This window comes from Anabas testudineus, chromosome 13, assembly GCF_900324465.2.
Source record: "Anabas testudineus chromosome 13, fAnaTes1.2, whole genome shotgun sequence".
NCBI classification, from domain to species: domain Eukaryota; kingdom Metazoa; phylum Chordata; class Actinopteri; order Anabantiformes; family Anabantidae; genus Anabas; species Anabas testudineus.
The window spans coordinates 24197846-24223806 of NC_046622.1; the positions used below are offsets into that span (position 1 = coordinate 24197846).

A 25961-nucleotide genomic window follows, 5' to 3' on the forward strand; every position below is an offset into this window, starting at 1 on the left:
TTGAAGGTTGCTGCCTGATTGGCAGCATGGGCCTGCAGCTTGTGAACACCAGGCGTGAAATGATTGTGATTAGGACGACGTGACTGAACTCTCTCTGCCAGTATAGCAGAAACTTCTCTCAGTCATCTTAATGTAGATAACACAGTCTGAATATCATTTTACAGAGAGATAACAGAGTTGTTTAAGCAGGAATAATTATCTTCCAAACATGGAAATGTGAAATTACCTTTGTAGACCTGGGTTCTGATGCATTTCACATTTTAGGCTACACAACATGGCCACAACTAAACTACCTGGATTGTGAAAGAATATACAGTGCATTCAGTAAGTATTCAAATTCAAAGTCATGTCTCTGTGCTGGCGATAATCAGGGTTGTCCCTCCATCTGTCAAAACTGCAACCCAACTTTTATGAAGGCCACATTTTAGGAACACTTTTTGCATAAATGTAAATTTGGACTCAGTGATTACCTGATAAGATATTGGTGGTCAAATGTCAAGGTCACACTTGCTTCACATCCATCTAATTCTTGCATCCATTTGTTAAATTAGTTATATGAAGAGGGCTTTAAAAGAATTTCTTCAATTTTGGTACAATTATCTAAATGGAGTCATTGATGAAGTTATTAGTTTTTGGTAGCCAGGGGTCAAAGGTCAAGGTCACAGTCAACACATGTTCATTCAATTCTTGTTGTGAATGTGATGTTTAAGAACACATTGAGGGAAATTCTTCTAATCTGGCACAAAGTACTTGGGACCAATGATGAACTGATTAGATTTTAGTGGTCAAAGTTCCAAGGGTCCATTGGCAAGACTAGGGCATAAAGTAACTGTGACCTTCACAGTTACTTTATGCCCTAGTCTTGCCAATGGACTACAACATCACCGGTTAGGTACCACATAATGACAAGGTGAAAATTTTTCAGAAATGTCTGTAAATGTATTAAATATAAAAAACATAACATAAAAAACTTTAACTCTAATTGCTGCCAAAGGTGATTCAAGTACAGGGTCTGAATTATTAGGCAAAGTTTTTTTGAGTATGATGAAACAAGCTTTGCACACTTGGAGTAGGGGAATTTTCTGCCATCCTTCTTTGCAAATCCTCTCAGGCTCAGTCAGCTTACAGTAGATGGGAAACATCAGTGGTCAGCCAATTTTAGGTCTCTCCAAAGATGTCGCAGTAAGGCCCTTGTCTCACCGCTTTCTCAATATGTCCAGGCAACTAGTTTTTTAAAGAGTCCTGGTTGTGCCAAACTTCTTTTATTTGAGAATTATTCAATTCGGTTTAATTACATTTTATTTGTATAGCGGAAATCACAATAGAAGTTATCTCAAGGCACTTTACATAGTTCTTACAAGACCTATAAGTATACTTGTAAAAAATTATATAGAAAACTTAAAAATCCCATTTGAGCACGCACTAGGCAACATTCTACATTTGGAAACTCTAGAAACCACAAGTAGACCTGCACTCTGGGAGTAAAGTGTTCTGCTGGGAAAATAAGGAACTATGAGGTCTTTAAGATGAGATGGTGTTTGATTATTAGGTGCTATATATGTGAGGAGAAGGATTTAGAATTCTATTAAGGGTTTTACAGGGAGCCAATAGAGAGAAGCTAATGTAGGAGAAATATGATCTCTCTTGCTCATTCCAGTCAGAACTCTGGCTGCAGCATTTTGGATTAACTGGAGGCTTTTTAATGAGTTACTGGAACATCCTATTAATAATGAATTACAATAGTCCAATCTGGAAGTAACAAATGTGTAGACTAGTTTTTCAACAACACTTTGAAACAGGATGTTAGCAATTTAATTTTAGATTCCTCACAGTAATACTTGAGGCCAATGCTGTCATCTAGGGTAAGAATGTGATTAGACATAATGTCTCTGAGATTTTTAGGACCAAACAAAATAAATGGTCTGCACTTATATAACGCTTTTCTACCTGATTGGCACTCAAAACGCTTTACACTGCATCTCATTCACCCATTCACACACAGAAACACACACACTGATGGCAGAGCTGCTATGCAGCTGATCTGACTCACCAGGGACAACTTGGGGTTCAGTTTCTTGCCACCAAAGGACACTTTGGCATGTGACATGGCCGCCGGGAATTGAACCACCAATCCTATGATTAGCAGACAACTGCTCTACCTATGGATCCACAGCCACCCCACATAACTTTTATCCTGTTTGAATTTAGGAGAAAGAAAGAAATTGGAGGACATTCAGGTCTTTATGTCTTTTAAGCATGCATGAAGTTTGATTAATTGATTAGTTTCTTCTGGTTTCATAGATAAATATAGCTGCATATCATCTTGGGGTTTAGATGAATTAATTACTGAAATTAATTCAGAATGATCTACGGGGAGGAAGCAGTCTAAGTACGAGTGAGGTCTGACAAATGAATCTAGAGCTCAGAACAGAAGATCAGAAGATCAGAAAACTTTCTGCACTGTATGAGTGTAAGAGTCTAACATATAGTATTAGTGAATGGATCTAATAGTAGTTCGAACAGGTGGTGCAGCAGCCAAAATCGGGATATACCATAGTATAGCTGGGGACCCAGCATGGAATAGATGATAGGGAGTTGTGTCAATTGGGGTAGATCACACTGCATGGCTAACCTGGTCCTGAATAGATTAAGTTCATAGTATCCCACCAAAACCTGTAAACAGACCAAATACTGACTAATGAAGTCAAACTTGCAGAAAAACTGCATCATTATTCCGACAGAACCCTGACGAGCACAAAAGAGTTGTGGTGTCAGAAGGATGCATAACTAAAAGAATAGACTGATCACTGCCCAGATAATTTTCCAATAAGGTCAGATAAATTTACAGAAAGTATATTGAGAAAAAAAGCTGTAAAGTACCTGAAAGATTTGAAAAGGATTAACTCTAGGATCCAGTAGTGTCATTTTCTAGAACTGCAACCTTCCCAGAATCATCATAATCACAAGCTCACTGAGCTACTGGCATTGTAAAAAAAAGACTAAATCACAGCCCCTGTTAAATAAGAAGCACAAGCCGCAGCATCATTATGTAACACTGATGAAGTGGTTGGGCTTTTTCGAGTGGCAGATGGATTGAAAATAGACTTCTGCAGCATGCAGACAATGATATTTATGCAGGACAGTGCTCCACTGCATACATCCAACTACTCCAGTGGTTAGCTAACCTGCAAAGATTTCAAAGATGACCAAACGATGACTGGTTATTCTTATTTAACTTATTCAAATTCCACTGAAAACATGAGGACCCTACTCAAGTGTGATATTTACAGTCGCTACATCTGCTTTTTAAATAATTGTTATATTGCCCACTGAAACCGAACAATTTCTTCACTTGCTTTTGTTAATAAGAAAAAATTGGAATGTATTATCTTAATGTACCTATGTGATAAATAGAAGACAGGTTGTGTCTAAGTCCTCCACCTCTGTTGAGTGAGGGGATGTTAATTTGCACATGGAAGGCTTTCCTAACTCCTCTCTCAAACCACTTGTCCTCTTTGTCCAATATATGGGCGTCACAGTCCTCAAACGAGTGTCCTTTGTCCTTGAGATGGAGATATCTCCATCTCACCTGTCTTCTATTTATCATGCTGCCCTTTCATCCATCCCCAAAAAGATCAGGCCCAACTCACATCTGCACCAGGTTGGACACACTTAACGACCCATTTTAGGTGTTAAGAGGGGTTGGCAGAGGTGTGACTATTACATCCTTCACATCCTCCCCATCCTTTGTTTCACCTAACGAGCCTATTCAGGCCAAGGGGTGGAGTGAAACCAAACCTGGATTACAAATTTGTGGGCTTCTTCAGACTGAAGAAGGTACATGGATGAGTAGTGAAACATTTCAACCTAACAAGAAGAAAGTCCAGTTGCGATGACTCAACTTCCAGATAGTTTCATCAGTCCACAAAACATTCTGCCAATACTGTTATGGAGCGTCAATTTGCTCTTTGGCAAACTTTAGGCATGCAGCAATGTTTTTTTTAGTAAGCAGCAGGTTCCTTTGTGGTGTCCTGCCATCGACACTCTGCTTGTTCAATGTTTTACCTACTGTGGACTCATGAACTCAGATGTTAGCCAGTTCCAATGATGCCTCAATCTGTGTTGTTGCTTTACCTCATTGATGAGTGTTCATTGTGCTCTTGGGGTCATTGTGGCTGGCCACCCACTTCTTCGTAGTTTTTCACTTTATGTAAATCAACAATTCTTGATTATAGATCCTCTGAAAACTCCTTTTGGCGAGGCGTCGCTCACATAAGTGTATTGTTCTTGTGCTGGGGAAACTGGTAGGTAGGGAAAGGTTTAAGTTGTTTTTGTCAGTGAAAATAGCTCAATTCCCCACATACAAACTACTAATTTGACTACTACTACTACAACTACTAAACTCCTAAAGTCCAAGTATGCTAACAGCTGACTGCTTTTATTGCAAGGGTTGACCTACTTTTGCCACTAGCATTATGAGGGCTTTATGATTGTTCTCAATAAGGTCATGAGAGATCAGATTTTTTGTCATTATTTTAGGCACATTATATTTGTTAATACTCTTGACTTAGATGAAGACCAGATCAAATTGTATGGTAAAGGAATGCAGAAAACTATGAAATTCCAAAAGGTTCACATCCTTTTCCTTGCCACTGTATATCTACACAGTGGCTTATCTGGGTACAAAATGAACTGTCATTCATTCTAGATTATTCATGAGCTGCCATATTAGGCTGAAAAGAAGTGCTCTTTATGTTAATTAGTCTGTGATTCAGCTTGAAGAAGACCTTTTTCTGACAGAGGAAAAACCACCACAGGCAGAAATAGAAAAGAAACCCATCCTTTTAAAACCGATCACAGGAAATGAAGCTAATTGCAGATTGTTAAATCCCAGTGGTAATTTAGCAGCCTGTGTGATATAGCTTTTTCAAGAGGGACAGAAGAGTGTAACAGAAAATGGGCATGATTTGTATAGTCACAGAAGCTCTGTAAATGTACCCGTGTGTGCATCTGCACCAGCTGGTATTTTTGACACTGCAAGGTCAGCATGCACCAGTAAGAAATTACACACACACACACATCCCTGGACTCCTGACAGTTTTGCCCCAGGTAGGTGACCAAGCAGACTGTTATTTCTAAGGTTGGTACTGGTGGTCCTCATGTCAGCCTCCCTACAAACCAAGCCACCACCAAACACACACACGCACATTATGCACCCACCCCCCACCCCCATCCACAGACGTGAGTCTACATGAAGTATAGGGCGTTTTTGAATGCCAACCTCTTTTTGCTTGCATCAACAAACATATAGTGTGAGTTTCTCTGCTGACAGCACAAATGTTAAGCACTTTCTCATTTATTTTCCATTAGATAGATTCAGATTGGGGTAGGGAAGTGTCTACCATTTTTTTTTTAACTCTGAATGTTTTAAGCCATGTATTCTTACTAGTGAGAAACTACATACAACATATGGTTTGGTTACGTCCTTGCAGACTGATACTGAGCTTTGCATTTGCTTCCTACTTTTTATATTTTATATTTATATTTACGCTCAGGTCAGGGTATTAAAGAAATTAGCTTGCAGTGTGGATGATGAATTTTATCAGACACAAACAAAGAGTCTTGAACAGTCTCACCTAAAATAAGTCAAAGTAATGGAAAATGATTTATTTTTAAGTGCAAGAGTAGATTAAATATGTCATGGAATATGATCAATTCAACATTAAGGGTTCGATGGAAATGACAGTGCTATACCAAAGCAATACATCTTCAAACCATATTCCACAAAAACAACAAGGGTAATCACCATGTGCGTTTGCTTTTAGCTCCTTGACTTTTCATCCCGGTGGGTTGTAATGGGCCAGATGGCTGTCCCACAGTGACACTGGCAGAACCCACAGTGATCCCTGTCAAGTGGCAGTTTTGTCAAACCACAGATACAAAGACCACAAACAGAGGAATTAATATATGAGTTGGGGTGGTATAACCTTATTATGCTACATTTATGGCAAAGTGTGGAAGGGCTGGTAGAGTTGGAATATAAAACAGGTAATAAACGTAGTCACATAAGTGGTGTCATTGTTCTAAAACAGCTGCACCAATCACACTGATGTATGATGACAACAGCTCAACAAATGGGAATAGGATTCCCTACGAGTATTTATGTCTTTAGAGCAGCATAATGTCAACACACATCACCTGAAATCTTCAGCCAGACACAGCTGGTGTTGGTGGTTTAACTTATACAATGATGATAGAAATACTCTATAGCTACATTAGTCCAACTAGGATTCAGTTTTGTCAAAATAATAGACTTGTGATGTAAACATACTGCACAGTACCACATAGTGTCACTGTCTCTGACCAACAAGTCCTTTAATCTAAATGCCCATGAAAGTCATTTGTCCCATCCCTCTCTTACAACCCACTTAAATAGTGTCCCTAAACCATCGGGCGTGTCTTAAAATAGCACCATGTGATATACACCTAGTTGCAGTTGTGGAACCATCTTTTTGAAGAATACAAAAAAAACATTGCTCAGTTTAGGCAGTGGTAGGAGAGTGGGGGTTATATTTAGACACAAAACCTACATGGTTATGTTTCGTAGAAAGTAGTTTTGGATAAAAATACATACTTCCTTAGTATTACAGGACGCCAGTTTCCTGTGGAAAAATCCTGGGTTTTGTGACCCAACCCTTCCACCCTGACCTCCTCACAATGTGGATTTCCTCACTCCAAATACTACACAACTTCAATTTCTCACCTGTTTCTGTCACCATTACTATAGCCACTGGAGGTGCTTACCTATAATAAGTTACTGTTGGTACTAATAATTTTACATGAAGGTAGTCTTTCTCTAATACAGCACTACTCACATCAATTCAATTCAATTCAATTTTATTTGTATAGCGCCAAATCACAACAGAAGTCATCTCAAGGAACTTTATAGTGTAAGGTTTAAAACCTTACAGAGTATAATTGTATAAAAAATTATATAGAAAACCCAACAATCCAATTTGAGCAAGCTTTAGGCAACAGTGGAGAGGAAAGAAACCTTTAGAGGAAGAAAGCTCAAGCAGAACCATACTCATGGTGGGCGGCCATCTGCCTCGACCAGTTGGGGTGAGTGGAAAGAGGAGAGAGAAAAGAACAGCAGGCAACAAAAAACAAGAACAGCAGCAAAAACATTGGGCAGGTCAACTGGATTCTGGGGATATGCAGCTCCAAGGCCAAGGATACCTGCAGAAAATTACAGAGAGAGGGAGACAGAGAGGAGAAAGCACAACTACAGAAGAGAGCTAATGACATGGAATTGTAGCATTTGAATGGATAGAGGCAAAAGGAGAGAGGAGGGGAGCTCAGTGTATCAGTAGAGGTCCCCCAGCAAACTAACCTATAGAAGCATAACTAAGAGATGGTTCAGAGTCATCTGAGCCATCTCAGAGCTTTATAAAAAAGGAAAGTTTTGAGTCTAGTCTTAAATGTAGAGAGGGTGTCTGCCTCCTGAACCTGAACTGGGAACTAGTTTTCACAGGAGAGGGGCTTAATAGCTAAAGGCTCTGCCTCCCATTCTACATTTGGAATCACAAGTAAACCTGCACTCTGAGAAGAGTTCTGATGAGAGTTCTGCTAGGAAAATATGGAACCCTGAGGTCTTTAAGATAAGGTGGAGCTTGAGTATTAAGTGCTATATATGTGAGGAGAAGAATGATCTCTCTTGCTAATTCCAGTCAGAACTCTGGCTGCAGCATTTTGGATTAACTGGAAGCTTTTTAAGGAGTTATTGGGACATCTTACCACTAGTGAAATACAATAGTTCAGTCTGGACGTAATAAATGCATGGAGTAGTTTTTCAACTTCACTTTGTGACAGAATGCTCCTAATTTTAGCAATATTTCTTGGGTGGAAGAAGGCATTTCTAGACATTTCTTTTATGTAGGATATAAAGGAGATATCCTGTTCAAAGATTACTCTGAGATTTCTCACAGTGTTACTTAAGGCCAATACTAAGTCATCTAGGGTTTCAATTCAATTCAATTCAATTGAGTTTTATTTGTATAGCGCCAATTTACAACAGAAGTTATCTCAAGGCACTTTACAGTGTAAGGTTTAAGACCTTACAGAAAATATTTATACAAAAAATTATAGAGAAAACCCAACAATCCCATTTGAGCAAGCTTTAGGCAACAGTGGAGAGGAAAAACTCCCTTTAGAGGAAGAAACCTCCAGCAGAACCAGGCTCATAGTGGGCGGCCATCTGCCTCGACCAGTTGGGGGTGAGTGGAAAGAGAAGAGAGAAAAGAACAGCAGGCAATAAGACAACAACAAGCATCAAGAACATTGGGCAGATGAACTGGATTCTGGAGTTGTACAGCTCCAGGCCGAGGATACCTGCCGAAAAGTACAGAGAGAGGGAGACAGAGAGGAGGAAACACAACTACAGGAGAGAGAAGACACGAAGTTAATGACATGCAATGGTGGCATTTGCATTGATACAGGAGAAAGGAGAGAGGAGAGGAGCTCAGTTTATCAGTAGAGGTCCCCCAGCAGAATAACCTATATCAGCATAACTAAGAGATGGTTCAGAGTCACCTGATCCATCTCTAACTATAAGCTTTATAAAAAAGGAAAGTTTTAAGTCTAGTCTTAAATGTAGAGAGGGTGTCTGCCTCCTGAACCTGAACTGGGAGCTGGTTCCACAGGAGAGGGGCTTGGTAGCTAAAGGCTCTGCCTCCCATTCTACATTTGGAAACTCTAGGAACCACAAGTAAACCTGCAGTCTGAGAACGGAGAGTTCTGCTTGGAAGATAAGGAACTATGAGGTCTTTAAGATAAGATGGAGCCTGATTATTAAGGGATTTATAATTTAGGAGAAGAATTTTAAATTCAATTCTGGATTTAACAGGGAGCCAATGGAGAGAAGCTAACGTTGGAGAAATATGATCTCTCTTGCTAATTCCAGTCAGAACTCTGGCTGCAGCATTTTGGATTAACTGGAGGCTCTTTAATGAGTTATTGGGACAAACTATTAATATTGAATTACAATAGTCCAGTCTGGAAGTAACAAATGCATGGACTAGTTTTTCAGCATCACTTTGGGACAGGATGCTCCTAATTTTAACAATGTTTCTTAGGTGAAAAAAGGCAGTTCTTTCTTTGATGTATGAAGTGAAGGAGATATCCTGATCAAAGATAACTCCGAGGTTTCTTACAGTATTACTTGAGGCCAGAACTAAGTCATCAATGGTGAGAATGTGTTTAGACATAGTGTCTCTGAGATTTTTAGGCCCAAACAGTATAACCTCTGTCTTGTCCGGATTTAGGAGAAGAACACTGGAGGACATCCAGGCCTTTATGTCTTTTAAGCAGCTTGAAGTTTGATTAATTAAATAGTTTCTTTTGGTTTCATAGATAAATATAGCTGGGTATCATCTGCATAGCAATGGAAATTTATAGAGTGTTTTCTAATAAAATTCCCTAAGGGGGACATATATAAAGTGAAAAGAATTGGTCCAAGCACAGAACCCGGTGGAACTCCATAGCCAACTTTTGTGTGCATGGAAGACTCATCATTAACACACACAAACTGGAATCTATCTGATAGATATGATTTAAACCAGCATAGTGCTGTTCCTTTAACCCTAATGATATGTTCCAGTCTGTATAATAAAATGTTGTGATCAAAGTCTAGAAATGTCTTAGCAGATATGTCCTTCTTTATACAGTAGCTAACTGTATACTGATTTTGCTAATAAGTGACTTACATTTTAACCTTTATTTCACTTGGACAAAAAACTGGCAGAATCAGCCTGTGCAGTGGTTACACTCTGGTTTCACTCTGGTTTCAATAGAGTACTTTTTCTTTTATTAAGTCAGACTAAATCAATTGGTCTCAATTGTTAAGGATGGAAGCCCTCCATAACTTCTTGCGCACACAAGAAACAGAACAAACAAACAAGCAAGTAAAAAGAACTTACAACTTACATTCCACAAAACCGAAGCAGTTCTTTTGTGGCACTTTGCTTTGATGTCTGCTTCTTGACTTCTTACCAACTGACTAAATGTAAATGTTTTAGTCACAAAAACTGTGTGTTGAACTTAAACCAGATATTTTGCCAACATCTGGGTACATTTAACTCATATGTTGAGTGTCTGTGTATTTGTGACTTACCATTTGCATTAACTATCAACATATTGTTATTATTCAATCTAATTACAATTCCCTATAATAACTGATAACAGTTATTATATTATCATTTGTACAGAAAGATTATATTGTCAGGCTTCCTAACATTCAGTATCTTTAAGACATCTCATGTAGCAAATATATATATATATATATATATATATATATATATATGTGTGTGTGTGTGTGTGTGTGTGTGTGTGTGTGTGTGTGTGTGTGTGTGTGTGTACATATTTATAGTACTGTGCAAAAGTCTTAGGCACCATTAGATTTTTCCTTGGTTTTCTATTATATCTATATACCTATTTATATTGTAGTCACTTTAGATAGAGATAGATAGATAGATAGATAGATAGATAGATAGATAGATAGATAGATAGATACTTTATTGATCCCCAAGGGGAAATTTTGGTGTTGCAGCAGCCATTAAACACAAAAACATTTGAACATTGAGTAACATGATCTATACAACAATACACGAGACACAGTACAAGAATAACACAGAGAATAGACAGTAATAACAACTAAACACACTGTAGGACTTGAATGTAAAGTGACTTAGTTACACATTGTTAAAACATCAGCGTGGACACTGACTCTCTGTCAGGAAGTCATTGTACAGGCTGATGGCTGTTGGCACAAATGACTTCCTGAACCTTTCCTTGTCACAGCGGAGCTGGAGAAGTCTCTGACTAAAACTGCTCTGCTGTTTGATAAGCAGGCTGTGGAGAGGATGTGATGATGTTTATTAGAATACAGCTAGTGTACATAGAAAATCAATGTTCACATTGATAAAAAACACAAAAATATCAGAATAAACATGTTTGTTTTAACATTATGTTGGCTAAAGTGACAAATAATAAGTGTAACCTCTGCAGAGGAATCTGGAAAGGTCAAGGACAAAAACAAAAGTGGAAGATCTGATGAGAAGTTTTCCAGAGTTTCTTCTTTGAGAGATCAGTAGTCCGGCAAGGTACTGGTTCAGCATCTGGCAGCTTCATGTGGACGCCAAGTTGGTCCTTCCGCAGCCTAAAGAAGTTTGACCAGAAATATTTTTTGTGGAAAGGCAAAAGCCAAGAAACCACATATTTAGTGTTTCTAATATAAAAAAGAGAGAGAGCTAAGAGCTAATATTCAATAGCATACAGTAATACGGTATTATTATTATTATGGTATATAAGATGTTTTTTGTTTGTTTGTTTTTTGTTTTTTATGTTTCCAGTATAAGAGGTCAATGCAATAATTGACATTTTTATTTATATATTTATATATATATATATATATCTGTGTTGTGTGTTACCATGCAAACAACAAGGTGTATAAACAAGTTTCTGTTAATAGACTTTGGGTATATTGGAAAGAACTGCAGGCTAGGAGTGATTTTAAAGATTAATTTGACTGTTCTTTCTTACATGATTAATTAATTTGTCTCGAAAACCAAGAGGCCCACAGTGGTGATGGTGGCAGATGTTGGTTTGTATGTAATCAGAGAATAGCTGTGAAAAATAAAAAAAATCGAATAGCGATTTATAATACATTGTTACTAAACAGTGGCTTATTACTGATTACCTGAGTCATGTTAAAGCTTAATCGCTATCGTCTAGACTACCTGTATTTCTAATTGGGCAAGTCTGGTGTGTGTCTGTTAAAAGTAGATGTGCTCTTTTCTTTTTCCACAATTATTTAAACAAGAGAGCAGACAGAGGCTCTTGACCTCAGCACGGGTCTTCGTTTGTTTGTTGTTACAGATCTAATTAAGGAGCTGAAAGCCAACATAATGGAATGCTTGCCTCTGCCTGATTAGCGGAGACATAAAAAATCTTTGCGACACCCAGTCATTAGTCTGCACATCAGATTAGATTAAACATTCAGGTAAGAGTGTGAAAGTTTTTCCTTCCTAAAGAAAACCCTACATATTCACAAATTTTTATTTCATGTTCTTATTCGTGCCTGTGGTGATTCAGAATGGCTACATATTGTGAAAATGTTTGGTTGGAACAAAAAACAGAGGTTAAATTAAATCACAAAACACTATGATAATAATTCATAACCAAACATATGAAGTGTGTCTGTGAAGACTCTCAGTCATCCAGGTGAAGTTATCTGGAAGTTGAGTCATGGAAACTGGACTTCCTTCTCGTTAGGCTGAAACCGTTCACCACTCATCTAAGTAGCTTCATCATTGTGATGCCCTGGGAATAAGAACAGGTAAAGGACAGTGTTTGAGTAGAAACCCTTTGAATATAAGTCCTCAAGCTACTTCTTTTGCTCTGTCTTACAAACCTGTCTGTGTCACATCTAAAATTAATGAGAAATGTCTGGCTTATTCTCATTGATTTATGAGCACAGCCAGGCCTAAATTATTGATCATTCCTAATCATCATTTGCCTATTTTCCTTTACTAAAAGATGTTTCAGCAGACTGTAGCTGTTCTAATGTGTAATATTATTACTAGTTAATAGTTATATTAAAAGTGTGTAAAAAGTAAAAAAAAATTTGTTGTTTCTTTTTGGGATTGGTTCTACTGAATTCAATTTAATTATATTTTAATAGCACCAAATCACAACAGAAGTAATCTCAAGACACTGTACAGTTTAAGGTATAGGACTTTACAAATTATAATTGTATACGTAATTACATAGAAAACCCAACAATCCCACTTGAACAAGCACTAGGAGACAGTGGACAATGATAGAGTAAAAACTCCCTTTAACAAAAGAAACCTTCATCAGATCCAGGGACCGATTGGGGTGAGTGAAAATAGGAGAGAGAAAAGAACAGTAAGCAACAAAAAACAACAACAACAAGCAGCAAGAACGCTGGGCCGGTTGGTAGAACCAGTAACTGCATATCATTACAGTTACTGGTCCTACCAGTATATAAATAAACAGCTCCAAGGCTAAGGATACCTGCAGAAAGGTACAGAGAGAAGGAGACAGACAAGAGGAAGAAAACACAGCAAGGGAAGAAAGAAGTTAATGGCATGCAATAGTGGCGTTAGAATGGAGAGAGGACAGGAGCTTAGTGTATCAAGGAGGGTCCCCCAGCAGACTAACCTATAGCAGCATAACTGAGATGGTTCAGAGAGAGCTGTCTCTAACTATAAGCTTTATAAAAAAGAAATTTGTAGCCTAGTCTTAAATGTAGAGAGGGTGTCTGCCTCCCATTCTACATTTGGAAACTCACAAATAATAATAATAATAATAAGTATAATAATAAATATATAAATAAATAATAAATCACAAGTAGACCTGCACTCTAAGAGCAAAGCGCTCTACTGGGAAAATATGGAACTCTGAGGTATTTATAAGATGGAGCTTGATTATTAAATGCTTTATATGTGAGAAGAAGGATTTTAATTTCTGTTCTGGATTTTACAGGGAGCCAATGGAGAAAAGCTAACCTAGGAGAAATATGATCTCTCTTGCTAATTCCAGTCAGAACTCTGGCTGCAGCATTTTGGATTAACTGGAGGCTTATTGGGACATCCTATTAAGACAAGATGCTGTTAAGGCATTTAAATCAAGTAGCAGTATGAATTGACATCGCCTATAGGGGTCATATATAAAGTTAAAAAAAATCGGTACAAGCACAGTACCCTGTGGAACTCTGTAACAAAATTTTGTGTGTATGGAAGACTCATCATTAACATTTTCCAATCTGTGTAATGTAAAATTTATGGTGTCGAATGCAGCCCTAAGATTTAGCAAGATGAGTTTATAGAGATCATTAGTGACTATTACAAAAGCTGTTTCTGTACTATGATGTGCTTTAAATCCTGACTCTGTCACATAATTGCCTTGAAACTACAGTACTTTTTCAAAGATTTTAGAGATGTGCAAGCATGGTCTAGAGTTCAATAATGGGTTTATTAGTTTGTGCTGGTTTCTTATTGCGCATCTTGGTGGTGCAGTGGTTAGTGCTTTCACTTCACTATGTGATGGTTCTGGGTTAGAGCCTAGGTTCTGTCTAAATGGAGTCTGAATGTTTCTCATGTGTTTGTGTGGCTTTCCTCCAGGTTTTCTTGTTTCATCTCTCAGTTTAACTGCTCACTCTGACCTGTTCATAGGTGTAAATCTGAACATGAGTGGTTGTACGGTATGATACACTGGCACTCTGGGAGTGTACTTGGACAGCAAACTGGACTGGACTAAGAACTCAGCAGCGCTGTACAAAAAGGCTCAGAGCCGGATGTACTTCCTGAGGAGACTCAGGTCCTTCAACATCTGCAGCACCATGCTGTGGATGTTTTATGAGTCTGTGGTGGCTAGTGTCACATTCTATGCTGTGGTCTGCTGGGGCTGCAACATGAAGGTGACAGACACTAAAAGGTGTCCCACTAAAAGGTCTCCCTTTCACCCACTACACAGTGTGTGGCTGGACAGAGGAGCATGTCAGCCAAAGACTGATCAACATAAAGTGCTCCACAGAGCGCCACAGGAGATCCTTTCTGTGTGTGGCCATCAATCTTTACAATTCCTCTGTAAAATAATTGCTGTCATTCCACCCTAGACTATAATCACTGAACCATTTTCATTGATCTCAGATAAGATAAACTTTATTAATCTCCAAAGGGAAATTCAGGTAGTCTTGTAGATAGAAATATGGTGAAAGTGGTAAGTAATTGTCTGCTGCTGGCTAGTGGCTGATGGCTGTAGGAATGAGGGATCTCCGGTATCTTTCAGTCCTGCAACGCAGTGAGGTGAGTCGTCCACTGCAGCTACTTCTGTGGTCAATCAGGATGTTGTGTGCATCTTGCATCTTTCTGTTCCCCAGCAAACTACAGCATAAAACAGCACACTTGCTACTGTAGTATGGTAAAACATTTGTAGCATCTTCTTGCAGATGTCTAATGACCTAAGCCACCTCAGGAGGAACAGACGTCTCTGTCCTTTTTTATATTCCACATCTGTGTGAAGTCTAACTTATTGTTCAGGTGCACACCTAGGTATTTGTAGGCTGGCACTATGTCCGCACCACAAATGCTGACTGGATTGAGGAGGGGGTTTAGACCTTCAAAAATCCACTACTGTCTCCTTGGATTTAGAGGTGTTTGGCAGGAGGCAGTTTTTGTCACTCCAGTCACTGAAGGATTTTATCAGTCCTCTGTACCCCTCTTCCTTACTATTCCTGATGCATGCAACAATTGCAGTATCATCAGAGTACCTCTGAATGTGGCAACACTCAGAATTGTACCTAAAAGTCTGCTGTGTACAGTGCGTACAAGAAAGGAACCAAAGCCCCCTGTGGAGCCCAGTGATGCTTAGAACTTTACCAGAGATGCAGTTCCCCAGCCTGACAAACTGTTGCCATTCTGTTAGGTAATCAGTGGTCCAGGAAACAAATGAGGGGTCAACCCTCATCTCTTTCTGTTTTTCTCAAGGGATAATTGGTTGGATGGTATTAAATGCACTTAAAAATCCAAGAGAGCTGGGACCCTCCCCAATTGTAGACTGGGGTTGAAGCCTCTGGAGAGGCTCAGATAATTGTGCAGCACAGTCCTTAAGCAGCCTAGGACATACACCATCTGGGCCCTCTGCCTTCCCACGGCACACTTTAACTGCCACCCGACCCCTGTTACTGTGAGAGATGGTGGGTCATGTAGCATAATAGACAGTTTCTAGTTAGTTTTTTTTACTGAATGATGAAAAATTGGAAGATACCTTGTGTGATATTCTTTTATGTTTTGTTTTCATTAAATTTAGCGTTGGTATTGATCAGGTTGTAGATCAGAACTCTGAGTTGACATTAGCAGGAAATAACAGGACGACATAAACATAGAGACTAGTCAAGGTCATTAAAAAAGGTCATTATAAAAGTCAATGATGGAGTCCCCACTCATTCCCTCCCCTCCTCCTCATCCCACTCCTCCCCCCCCCCCACCCCCCCTCTCTCCCAGGGTTCCCTGATTATGGGTTGTATTCCGTGGCCGGCGGTGACGTGCGGGGAGGAGCACCCTACTCTCTGGCCGACTATGGCTCCCTGGGGGCCCAGGCGGCTGCTCAAATCCTACCCAGTGAGCATGCCAGCTCGGCCTGCAACTCTCCCACCTCCCTCCAGCACCACCTGCACAGCCCGGACCCTTTTAAGAGCCCAGGTGTGTATCTCCATGTCTTTGCTCCTCCCACACATGCATGTAGACCCACAGACAGAATGAGACAGACAGACTGATAAAGAAGCAGTGAAGCATGACACTGTGAACCAATACGGGGACTATGAAAGAATACTGTGCTTGCTTTTAATGGCATTGCTTTTGGAGAATTTTTGATTTCTCTTTTTTTACAGCTTTATTGTATGGAGTATTTTTACTATAGTATTCAATTCAATTCAATTTTATTTGTAGAGCGCTTTTTACAATTGACATTGTCACAAAGCAGCTTTACACAACCAAAGAACAGTACATGAACAGTGAATGTGTAAGAATCATAATAATCAGATTGTCCCTGATGAGCAAGCCGAGGGCGACGGTGGCAAGGAAAAACTCCCTGAGAAGGCAACCGGAAGAAAAGTCTATTAGTACATGTCTTGTTTCTGTACCTGTAGCTAAATAGTTATCAACTGAAGACACACTCCCCTGTTGAGTAAAAAGATCTTGAGTGGTTTCTGAGTTGCTGTGTGTTAAAACGTGTGGCAGAGATTTTCCAGTGGAGGCTATTAATGACTTTGTATTTTGGTTCTAGTAAACAGGTGTTGTTTGTTAGCTTTTTACTACTTCATCTTCCAGAAAACACAGATATATTAAATGAGGACGTGGATAACTTTGTATTATGTTTTTTTTTTTCACAACATTTGAGTTTGTCAATCCAGAGAATGCAACATGTGTAATGAACAGTGTGTCACTTTTGCTCTTATTGAGATAAACTGCTTCTAGTATTGAAACTGTAAACCAGTTGCTTGTGATCAGGCTGACACTTTCATGCCAAAATATTGGTATTCTCGCCAGAAAATCATAATTGGACCTTGAATTAAAATCTAGTATCATTTGTGATGGTACTGTACTATGAGCACAGTCGGATTGGTGGCTGATTATCTGTTTTCTGCACAGTGTTTTTAAATCACAGTGCTTAATGTTTTATGGACACAGCTAAGTTAAAGAAAAGGAGTTACATCCTATATTTGTTTGGTCAGTGTGACAGTGTCTTAAAGCCATGTTCAAGAGGACATAGAGCAAAGTGATGTAAATGTGAGGAGCTGCTGTGAGTGTGGCACCATTCTGACAAAAAAAAAAATACAAAAGTACATGTTGGTTACACTGTTAAGAATTTCACCGTAAAATACTGGCAGCAGGGATGCTAGTAATTTGCTGTTATTTTACAATCCATGTACTCCAAACTATTTTAACAGTCAAACACTGTGTACTTGATTACAGTGACATGGCATTGGAATAGCTGTATTTTTACAGCTATCAAAGAAATAGTTTGCATTTGTCCTGTAAAATGTAAAAAAACAAAAAAACAAAATGAAATTGTTTATTAAACTCATCTAAAAGTCATCTAAAGTTATCTATACAGTTTACATTTATGACGAGGTTTAGTTCATGCAGCTGGGTCGATATCAAAAGATCCAGGTTCGTGTGGTCAGTCCAAACTAGAAAAGGTTGCTCAGCCCCCTCCAACCAATGGTGCCATTCCTCCAAAGCCAGCTTTAAAGCCAGGAGCTCAATGTCCCAGATGCTGCAATTGTGTTCAGCTGGGGACAAACAACGCGAGAACAAAGCACCAGGATGGATAGTGTTGTCACTCCCGACCCATTAGGACAGTACCGCGCCCACACCTTGGTTCGTGGCTTCAACCTCCACCACAGACGTCCGACATGGTCAGGATGGGAGCTGAGGTCAAGCGATCTTTTAGTTGAGTGAATGTTTGTTTGGCCTCCAGAGACCAGGAGAAACAAGTCTTGGTGGATTGTCAGGGTTTAAAGGGGACTGGCGATGGAACTGCAACCTTTGATGAATTTTCTCTAGAAGTAGGCCAACCCCAGAAAACATTGCAATGCCTTATGGGTTTTAGGAGTGGGCCAGTCTTTGACTGCATGAATGTGACCTGCAGAAATAATGAAACCAAGAAAGGTCACTGACCGCGTGAAATTTGCATTTCTATGCCTTGACATACATATGATTTTGGACGAAACTTTTCAATACCATCCGCATGTGTTTCACGTGTTCGGTTTCACATTTAGAAAAGATGAGGATGTCGTCAAGGTACACACACAGACCTATTCAACATGTCTCCTAATACCTCATTAATCAAATTCTGAAACATGGCAGGGGCATTGGTAAGACCAAACAGCATCACCAGATACTCAAAGTGTCCCGCTGGGGTATTGAAGGCCGCCTTTCACTCATCACTCTCTGACTCGGACCAGATGGTATGCGTTTCTGACATCACGTTTAGTGAAAATAGTGTCATAATGTGATTTGGTGTGCTCTCATGCATGAAACTGAAAATAGATTGAGCACTGGGTTAAGAAAGTCAGACAACTACCTTGATCCCCAGAAAAGTGCTCTGGTCTGCACATAGTGGTCCCAAATCTGGACCTGATCTTTGGTGGAAGGAGGAGGTGACTGGTTCTGCGTGCAGAGGGTAGATAATTCTGGATAGTTCTGAATTTACCTTAAATGGCTGTAGTGAGAGAAAGTAAGGAATTGCCCAAGTCAGATAAGGCTTCTTCACCCTGAGCCCTCCACTCTTGATGACCACCAGGGTCAATCTTTTGGCCAGATAATTCTGTCACGGCAACAAGCTTTGGCTCCATGTTACTAGAAAGACATGAGTGAAAAGTTGTAGAATAAGAAGTGTCTTTATTGAAGCAGTTGTATATTGAGGAGAAAAGCCTGGGGATCAGGTAGGAATCAGCAGAGGAGGAGCCCCTCACATAGATCAGGAGTTAGGTAGGTGGAGGATAAGTGAAAGCCGGACTACGAAGATGGCCATGGAGAAAAGCGGAAGAAGGTCGAAGGTGAGAGTGAAAAACTCACAGAAACCAAAAGGGGGTCAGGAAAGGACAGGGTTCGGGTCATACAGCTGGGTCAATATCGATCAGTCAGGAGCGATCACTGGATAGTTGCTGTCGTAAAAGGGATAGCAGATTATCTGGCAAGGAGCAGAGAATCACAGACCTGCCTATAAAGGGACTGGAAGACAGGTGTGGCTAGACTAGCAAAAGGATTATTACACATATTTTCACAGATTCATAGAAAAAAATACTATATTTTGTTGGTAAATTACAATTATATTCTGTTATTTGTTAACCAACTTCTTTAACTGCTAATATACATATCAAGGTTGACTATTTTACAATTTTTACAGCAAGATACTGTTGTCTATTCACTGTAAATTTACAGCAATTTGTTGCAGTATATACCAGGGGCTTCACCCTTCAAAATACAGTATCAGTAAATGTTTAAAAGCAACAAACATGATTTAATGTTCTTTTTTATAAATAGGTATCTCACTCATAGCATTTAGAGACAATAGATGATTACAAATAATACATTAGTGATGTCACAATAACAGGAAGAAACCAGACTCAACAGGGAACTCATCCTCATATGTTAGCGGCTGGTTAGTGTGTTAGCGTATATCTAGGATATACTGTATATGTCATACTGAACTGTGTAGTGTAATAGAAGAAGTGTAATACTCTTTACTCCTTTAACACATAACTCTAGCCAGGAACCACAATATGGGTGGTGGTCTTCTCCTCCTCAGCATTACTCCTCTCCTGGTGATTTGAGTCCATCGAATGCCTCACCCCTGCAATCTTTTTGCACATATTACCCAGGACACCCTGTGTAATTTCCTGCCTGTCAGCCAGTGGGCTAGGTCCAATACCCCAAGCACTTTGGAGAAGATAATCACCATCATATATTTAAAAGAGGCTGGAGAAAGAGCAGGGGGATTTATGGAGGGGAAGGGGATGTGGATGTGGTGAAGTGTAGAGAGACTCTACTAGTGACAGGTGTTGATTAGATGAGGGGTGTTGTGCCCAATTCCCCTGTGCCATTTCTGCCAGGCATTCATAAACTGTCTGGCAATCATATCTGAGGGTTCTGCACACTTCAAGGTGCAGAACACCAATGGGAGGCTGGAGGTGGGAAGAGTTTTTGCATGTTTCTATTCTTCTAGTTTTTTTTTTTGTTTGTTTGTTTTTTTTTTACATTTAATGGATGTAAAACACTATAAAAGCTATTTATATATTTCTTTATTGAAAGTACAAAGTGCTACATTTTTCCTATATACTTATGTGTCAGCAACCCAGTTTGACCCTCAGCCCGAGGTCTACTGAATTGTCCAGAAGTTGTAATGCTCCAAAACTGTACAAATGTATACTTATATTTTTTAAAGGCTCAATAATTGTTGATTCATTTCTGGTTCTAGTCATTTTGTGTAGTTTGTTGACAGTCAAAAATACAGAACATTGCACCTTTATCCCAACCTCACACTAATTTAGCATTTTGTGGCTAAAATCATACCTCACCTTCTCATCCGCGTTATTTTACCACTGATTACAAAGAGTAATGAAAAAAATCAAACCTTTTAAATCGCTGCTTACCGCTTGACACACAGCAGACTGCTGTGCCTTCCACTGTGTAATCTGGAGAGATGCTGAGACCTCTGCAGGATTAGCGGCAGTCACTGTGGTTGTTGTTTTCCTTTCTGAAAAGCTCTTTACACTAAATTCTTTGTCTCACTGCTTCCTGTATTGGCCGCGAACACTGCCAATGGCCATAAATGACTAATGGGAAATAGAAGGAGAACATGGCTGGTTACAAAGTAGTAATTGCTTTTATGTAAATGGAAAAATCAGGTTTACTGGTGAACTGATCCTCTTCTGCTGCTTTCATAATTTATACTATCTGGTTAGTGTCACATTGCATTTTATTTTTTAAAAATAATTCAAATATACTGTCATCTCTCCAAATTATTAGTGAAACATGAAGGTTGTGTGACATGAAGATCTCATTTCTGTGTGTGCCAGTTGTGTTAAAGTTTGTGTGTTTCCTAATGTGTGTCCTGGCTCTTCCTCAACAGGAACCAACCCAACCCGGCCTGGAGCCTTTCCTGGTGCCAACAGTCCTGGTCCTGTAGCTGACCTGTATGGAACTGCCAGTCAGGACTCTGGTGTGGGCAACTACATCAGTGCCACCAGCCCTCAGCCAGGCTCTGGCTTCAGCCACAGCATTGCTGTGAGTATATTTATATTTCAGCATCCACTTTGTCAAATCTTTCCACTAGCGTTTTGTGGCTAAAATCATACCTCAACCTCTCATCCTCCTTATTTTACCACCGATTACAAAAAGTATTGCTAGACAGAAAATATTAAGGAGAAACAGAGATCACTTGGATTCTTCACCCCTTGAGTGGATAATTTTGTTATATGTTTTTGTGCAATCACTTTTTCCGCTGCTTTAAAATTCATGCTTACCTTCCAGCACTCCACTAGCACCTCACCATGGGATACCATTAGTTGATAAAAAGGCCAGGGTTCAAGGTTAGGTCCAGTAGTCCTTATGTGTTTCCTTGCCAACATGTTCCCTTTTCCTTTGTTAAACTAAAGTGTTTGTTTCTGCTGACAAACCGTGACAGCACATATACAGCATCTCTCCAATGTGTCACTTCTGTTTGTACTGTACATCCAGCAGGTTCAGGTCAAACATTGCAGAAACATGCCATTCTGTCACTCTTATAACAAATATTTCTTTTTACCATTACCATTTACCATTACATTATTTTCACCTCTATCTCTATCTAGCCAGGAGTCCCAGAAAGCCCCTAGAAGGCATGGTGCCACTTAAAAACTGTAAGAAGCTCTTAGCAAACTAATGTCACAAGGGTTAAGTTTCTTCTTTGATGGCTGCAGCTGATACCATTAGTCAATGTGACCTTCTAGGCAAGCTGGAAAACCACATTAACAGTCTCTAACTAATCCACAAAAATCTTTAAACTTAAGTACTGTGTAAGTATTACCTGTTTTTCAGAATGTACTGACCATACTACATAAGAAAATGATGTAATAATTAATGGCCTCAGTTAAATGTGGTTAAATATTTATCTGACACTTTGGAATAAGTTGTGTTCAACCTAATTTGACACACCGTATTTTTTAAAGTTTCTTTACCGAAATACTATTGAAAAGATTAACAGAGTGAAAGTAACAACTGTGAAATTATTCTGAACCTGCCTGACAGGATGGAATCCTCTAGAGTGAAGAGCGTACTGTTTTCTGGGTTAGTCTTTGGCTGAGATACGTTATTAAACAAGTTTATTAACAAATTAATTTTCATTAATGATCAGCTGAAATGAGTCATATAACAGTCAGGACTGGATAGAAATGACAAGCTACCTAAATGTCTTGCACATTCATACTAGCTAAACATTTAGAGCATTTTGCCGAACCTCAGTAGCTAGACACAATCCAACACTACCAAATATTAAGAATATGAGTCAAAAATCTGTATTTTGTGATGAAAGATTGAATACATTTGCAGAAAAAAGACGTTTAGATATTTTGACAGACTGAAATATTGTCTGTGTGCATTTCATTTATATTTTAAGTATCAGCTTATTTGTGACTTGTCATTTACGTTAACTGTGAAATATCCTCAATATGTTAATAGAAAATATAATTGGGTTACAATTACTTTCCCTACAAAAGTGTCCCTGTAATTATAGTTTAGATGTATAACAACATATCTTTTTAGGACACGGGGTTTGACAATGAAATATCCAACTAGTCAAATTCTTAATCTAATTAAAATCTTCTGATGGTTTTCAAAAAATAACTAGACACTAATATAGTCACCATCAGATGGATAAAGGAAAACAATCTCACCAATACTGCAGGAATGCATGGTTGAGATTGACAGAGATTTTCAATTCCATTGGCTAATATGGACTATTTCTCTGCTTTATCAACTATATCTACTGAAGTGCACTGCATTAAACAAAGAATTCAGTCTCATTCGCTGTTTCATGTGTCCACTCATTCATCTATATCCATTGTAAATAAACAATAAAATAAACTTAAACTGCATCAAAGTACCAGGGGACCTAGAAAATATCAGAATAGTAGAAAAAGTGTAACATTGACAGAGTTAGCATTTACAAACAAAAAACTGGAAGTAGAAGTTCTAGGTCAGAATACATGGTCTGGTAAATTTTATTGTCATATGCAGTCGGAAAATCCATCCTTTGCAGACCTCAGTATCTTTGTTGATGCTGGCGCCTCTGAAGGTGGTCCACCATTGCAGATTGCAGTTGTTGAATTGGGACTCAGACTATGTATATGGTAGCTTTGCAACACATGGGTTGTTCATGGCGTGGATATAGGCAGTATTTGTGGTGGCAGAAATGTGTATGTTGGATTGACTAGACTGCATAAAGTTCATTTTTGGTTTTAATTTTCATTTGATGACAGAAGGACATAATCGCCAGACTCACAAGATAAAAATCTCACAATTAGGACTTGTAATTATCATATACTATAATACAGTCAGAGTTGTGAAAACGTTTGATAAATGCAATGCACTTCTGTACTGTGTGCTTAATCACTGTTTTGCATGTTGTGTGATTTTTAGTTATTTGATTAAAACGTGTTAGCATGAATGGGATAAGCCTCCTGTGTAGATTTTAAACTACTTTAAAGTAAACAACCAACAATAGAGACATGTATTCTGTATTGTTTGTATAAAAAAACAATGATTGCAGTCTGGAACTGTAATCCACATTTACAACAAAGGAGAAAATCATTCATAAACATATATTTGAGATTTGGCTCATGAAGGTATTAGCCACCCAACCTTTGTTCATGGTATTATCCTTATTCTGTTTACAGTGGTGGAAGAAGTACTTTTAGTAAAAGTGCTAGAAGCAAAAGGCCTCTATTCATTATTATTGGTTACATACCACATTTTATGTTATCAAAATTAACGTAACATTTAAACACTTTGTATCTATTGTCCTTCTTGCTGTAATAGAGACTGTTTTCCATTCATGCTGGCATTGATTCTAAAAAATAAACTACACTCACAAATAGTCTAATGTGCTTTTTTTTCCAAGAAATGCATACTGACAGTTACTAAATGTACATTTTAGGGACCATTGATTGCGACAGCTTTTACAAATGGATACCATTGAAAGCTAACAGGTGACTGGTTGCCATCTCATTGGAGGTATTATATGCTATTTCTATATCACAGCCCTATCTTCCCTTGTGAATGTTTTGTTCTTATTCCACATATTTTTGTCCCTTTCATTTTTGCAACTATCAAATGCATAGAGTGGCCCTCAATAATTCGACAGCTCTTCACAGGGTTTGCAGCAGCACTGGCTGTACTGCACAGTGTACAGCTAGTGTACATGGCAAGCCTTTTGATAAGTTGTCCGTTAGTTGATTTCCATTGTAAACCATATTTGGATTATCCCGTGGCTTCTATCTTTTACTGTAACTGCATGTGCCATTGTTTGACTTGTGTGGCATGCATAATTAATAAAATACTGTTTCTTTAAATTCTGCTTTACTCTACCCACTGTTGCTTTCTCTTCTTCACGGGAGCATTAGAGGTGCGATGTGTAAGAATTAGTCACATTTAGCAGTAAGGTTGCAGATTGCAACCATCTCAGTGCCTGCCACCCTCCACCCCACGCATTTCCAAGCAAGAAATTCTACGGTAGCCATCGGGTTGCATTTAGTCATTTATGACTTCATTAAGCAGAGGTGACTTCAGATACTTATATGGTTCTTCCTTGTCTTTCAAATTGTGTTATAGTGTCACCAAATTAAAGCAGAAATTTGTGTGAAAATGTGAAATTCCCTCTCTGGGCTGCTGGAGAAACATTGTGGTGCAGCATGGGGGCCTTCTCTCTACTGTTCTAAGCTAAGAAACCCCAATGATTGTGAGTTTCAGGTGATTACATACTAAGGAAAATACAGTAATTACTACATTCCATGTCGGCTGATAGATCCCTCTGAATCTTACACACTGCGCCTTTAAGAGTTCACATTGATGGTGTTACACTGTACTGTAATTTGTAGTGTAGTGTAATGAAACATAGTGCTGCCATGAACTTTCCAGAGTGATAAAATCCTGTAATACTATGATTATAAAAACACAATTTCATATCTTTGTAAAATCTTGCACATGGTCAAATATTTTGAACAACTTTTAATGAGCTTTGTCCTTCCCACTTTTCTACCAATGTTTGTCACTGTGCTCTCTCCACTGTTGTGAGGAGCCAAAGTGTGGTATGAGAGAAGCCATGAGAGAAGGCAACATATCAAAGCAAAGTTAGTCTGCAGTGTACATGTTTCTCAGTGTGCTGTCATATCAACACTGGAACAATCTCTGGCAAACGCAATATAACTATCTTTGCATGCTCATGACAAGTGCATTATACCAAAGCTTGCTGCCTTTGCCTCTAGTCATGTATGAGCTGCTCATGCAATCATACATCGGCAACTCATAGGAGGCTTTGTGCTTAATGTCATCTTTGCTTTCAGCATGAAAATGAGTTCATATTTCCTTATTGATTGGTGAACAATCACAACAGGATAGGTTTCAAACATACAGTAAATCCAATTCTCATATTGCAAATAAAGCTGTGAAAGCAATGCATTGGATTTTAGTGGAAGTGGACGTTGAAAGGAAGTGATGTGCTTACCTGACTTAATGTTGTGTGAGATAATTATAGTATGCAGAAGTTTACTGGCTGAGGCACAAGCAGTTTGAATCCCTGTGTCTTTATGTTTCTCAAGTTCTCATTAGATGCTTCAA

At 38.8% G+C, this 25961-nt stretch overlaps 1 protein-coding gene across 8 annotated transcripts in view; it reads left to right on the forward strand.

Annotated features, from left to right (window-relative positions):
• The window catches only part of LOC113148183 (RNA-binding protein Musashi homolog 2-like), a 200322-nt gene that overhangs the window by 167241 nt on the left and 7120 nt on the right, over positions 1-25961 (forward strand). For 3 of the 8 annotated variants that reach the window (XM_026339754.1, XM_026339780.1, XM_026339790.1), the window contains exons 12-13: positions 16086-16283; positions 21220-21374. In XM_026339754.1, the coding sequence (XP_026195539.1) occupies positions 16086-16283; positions 21220-21374 (353 nt within the window). Of the gene's footprint in view, positions 1-16085; positions 16284-21219; positions 21375-24282; positions 24360-25961 lie in introns of all 8 variants that reach the window. The other 5 variants (XM_026339764.1, XM_026339798.1, XM_026339772.1 and 2 more) reach the window with 4 other exon arrangements.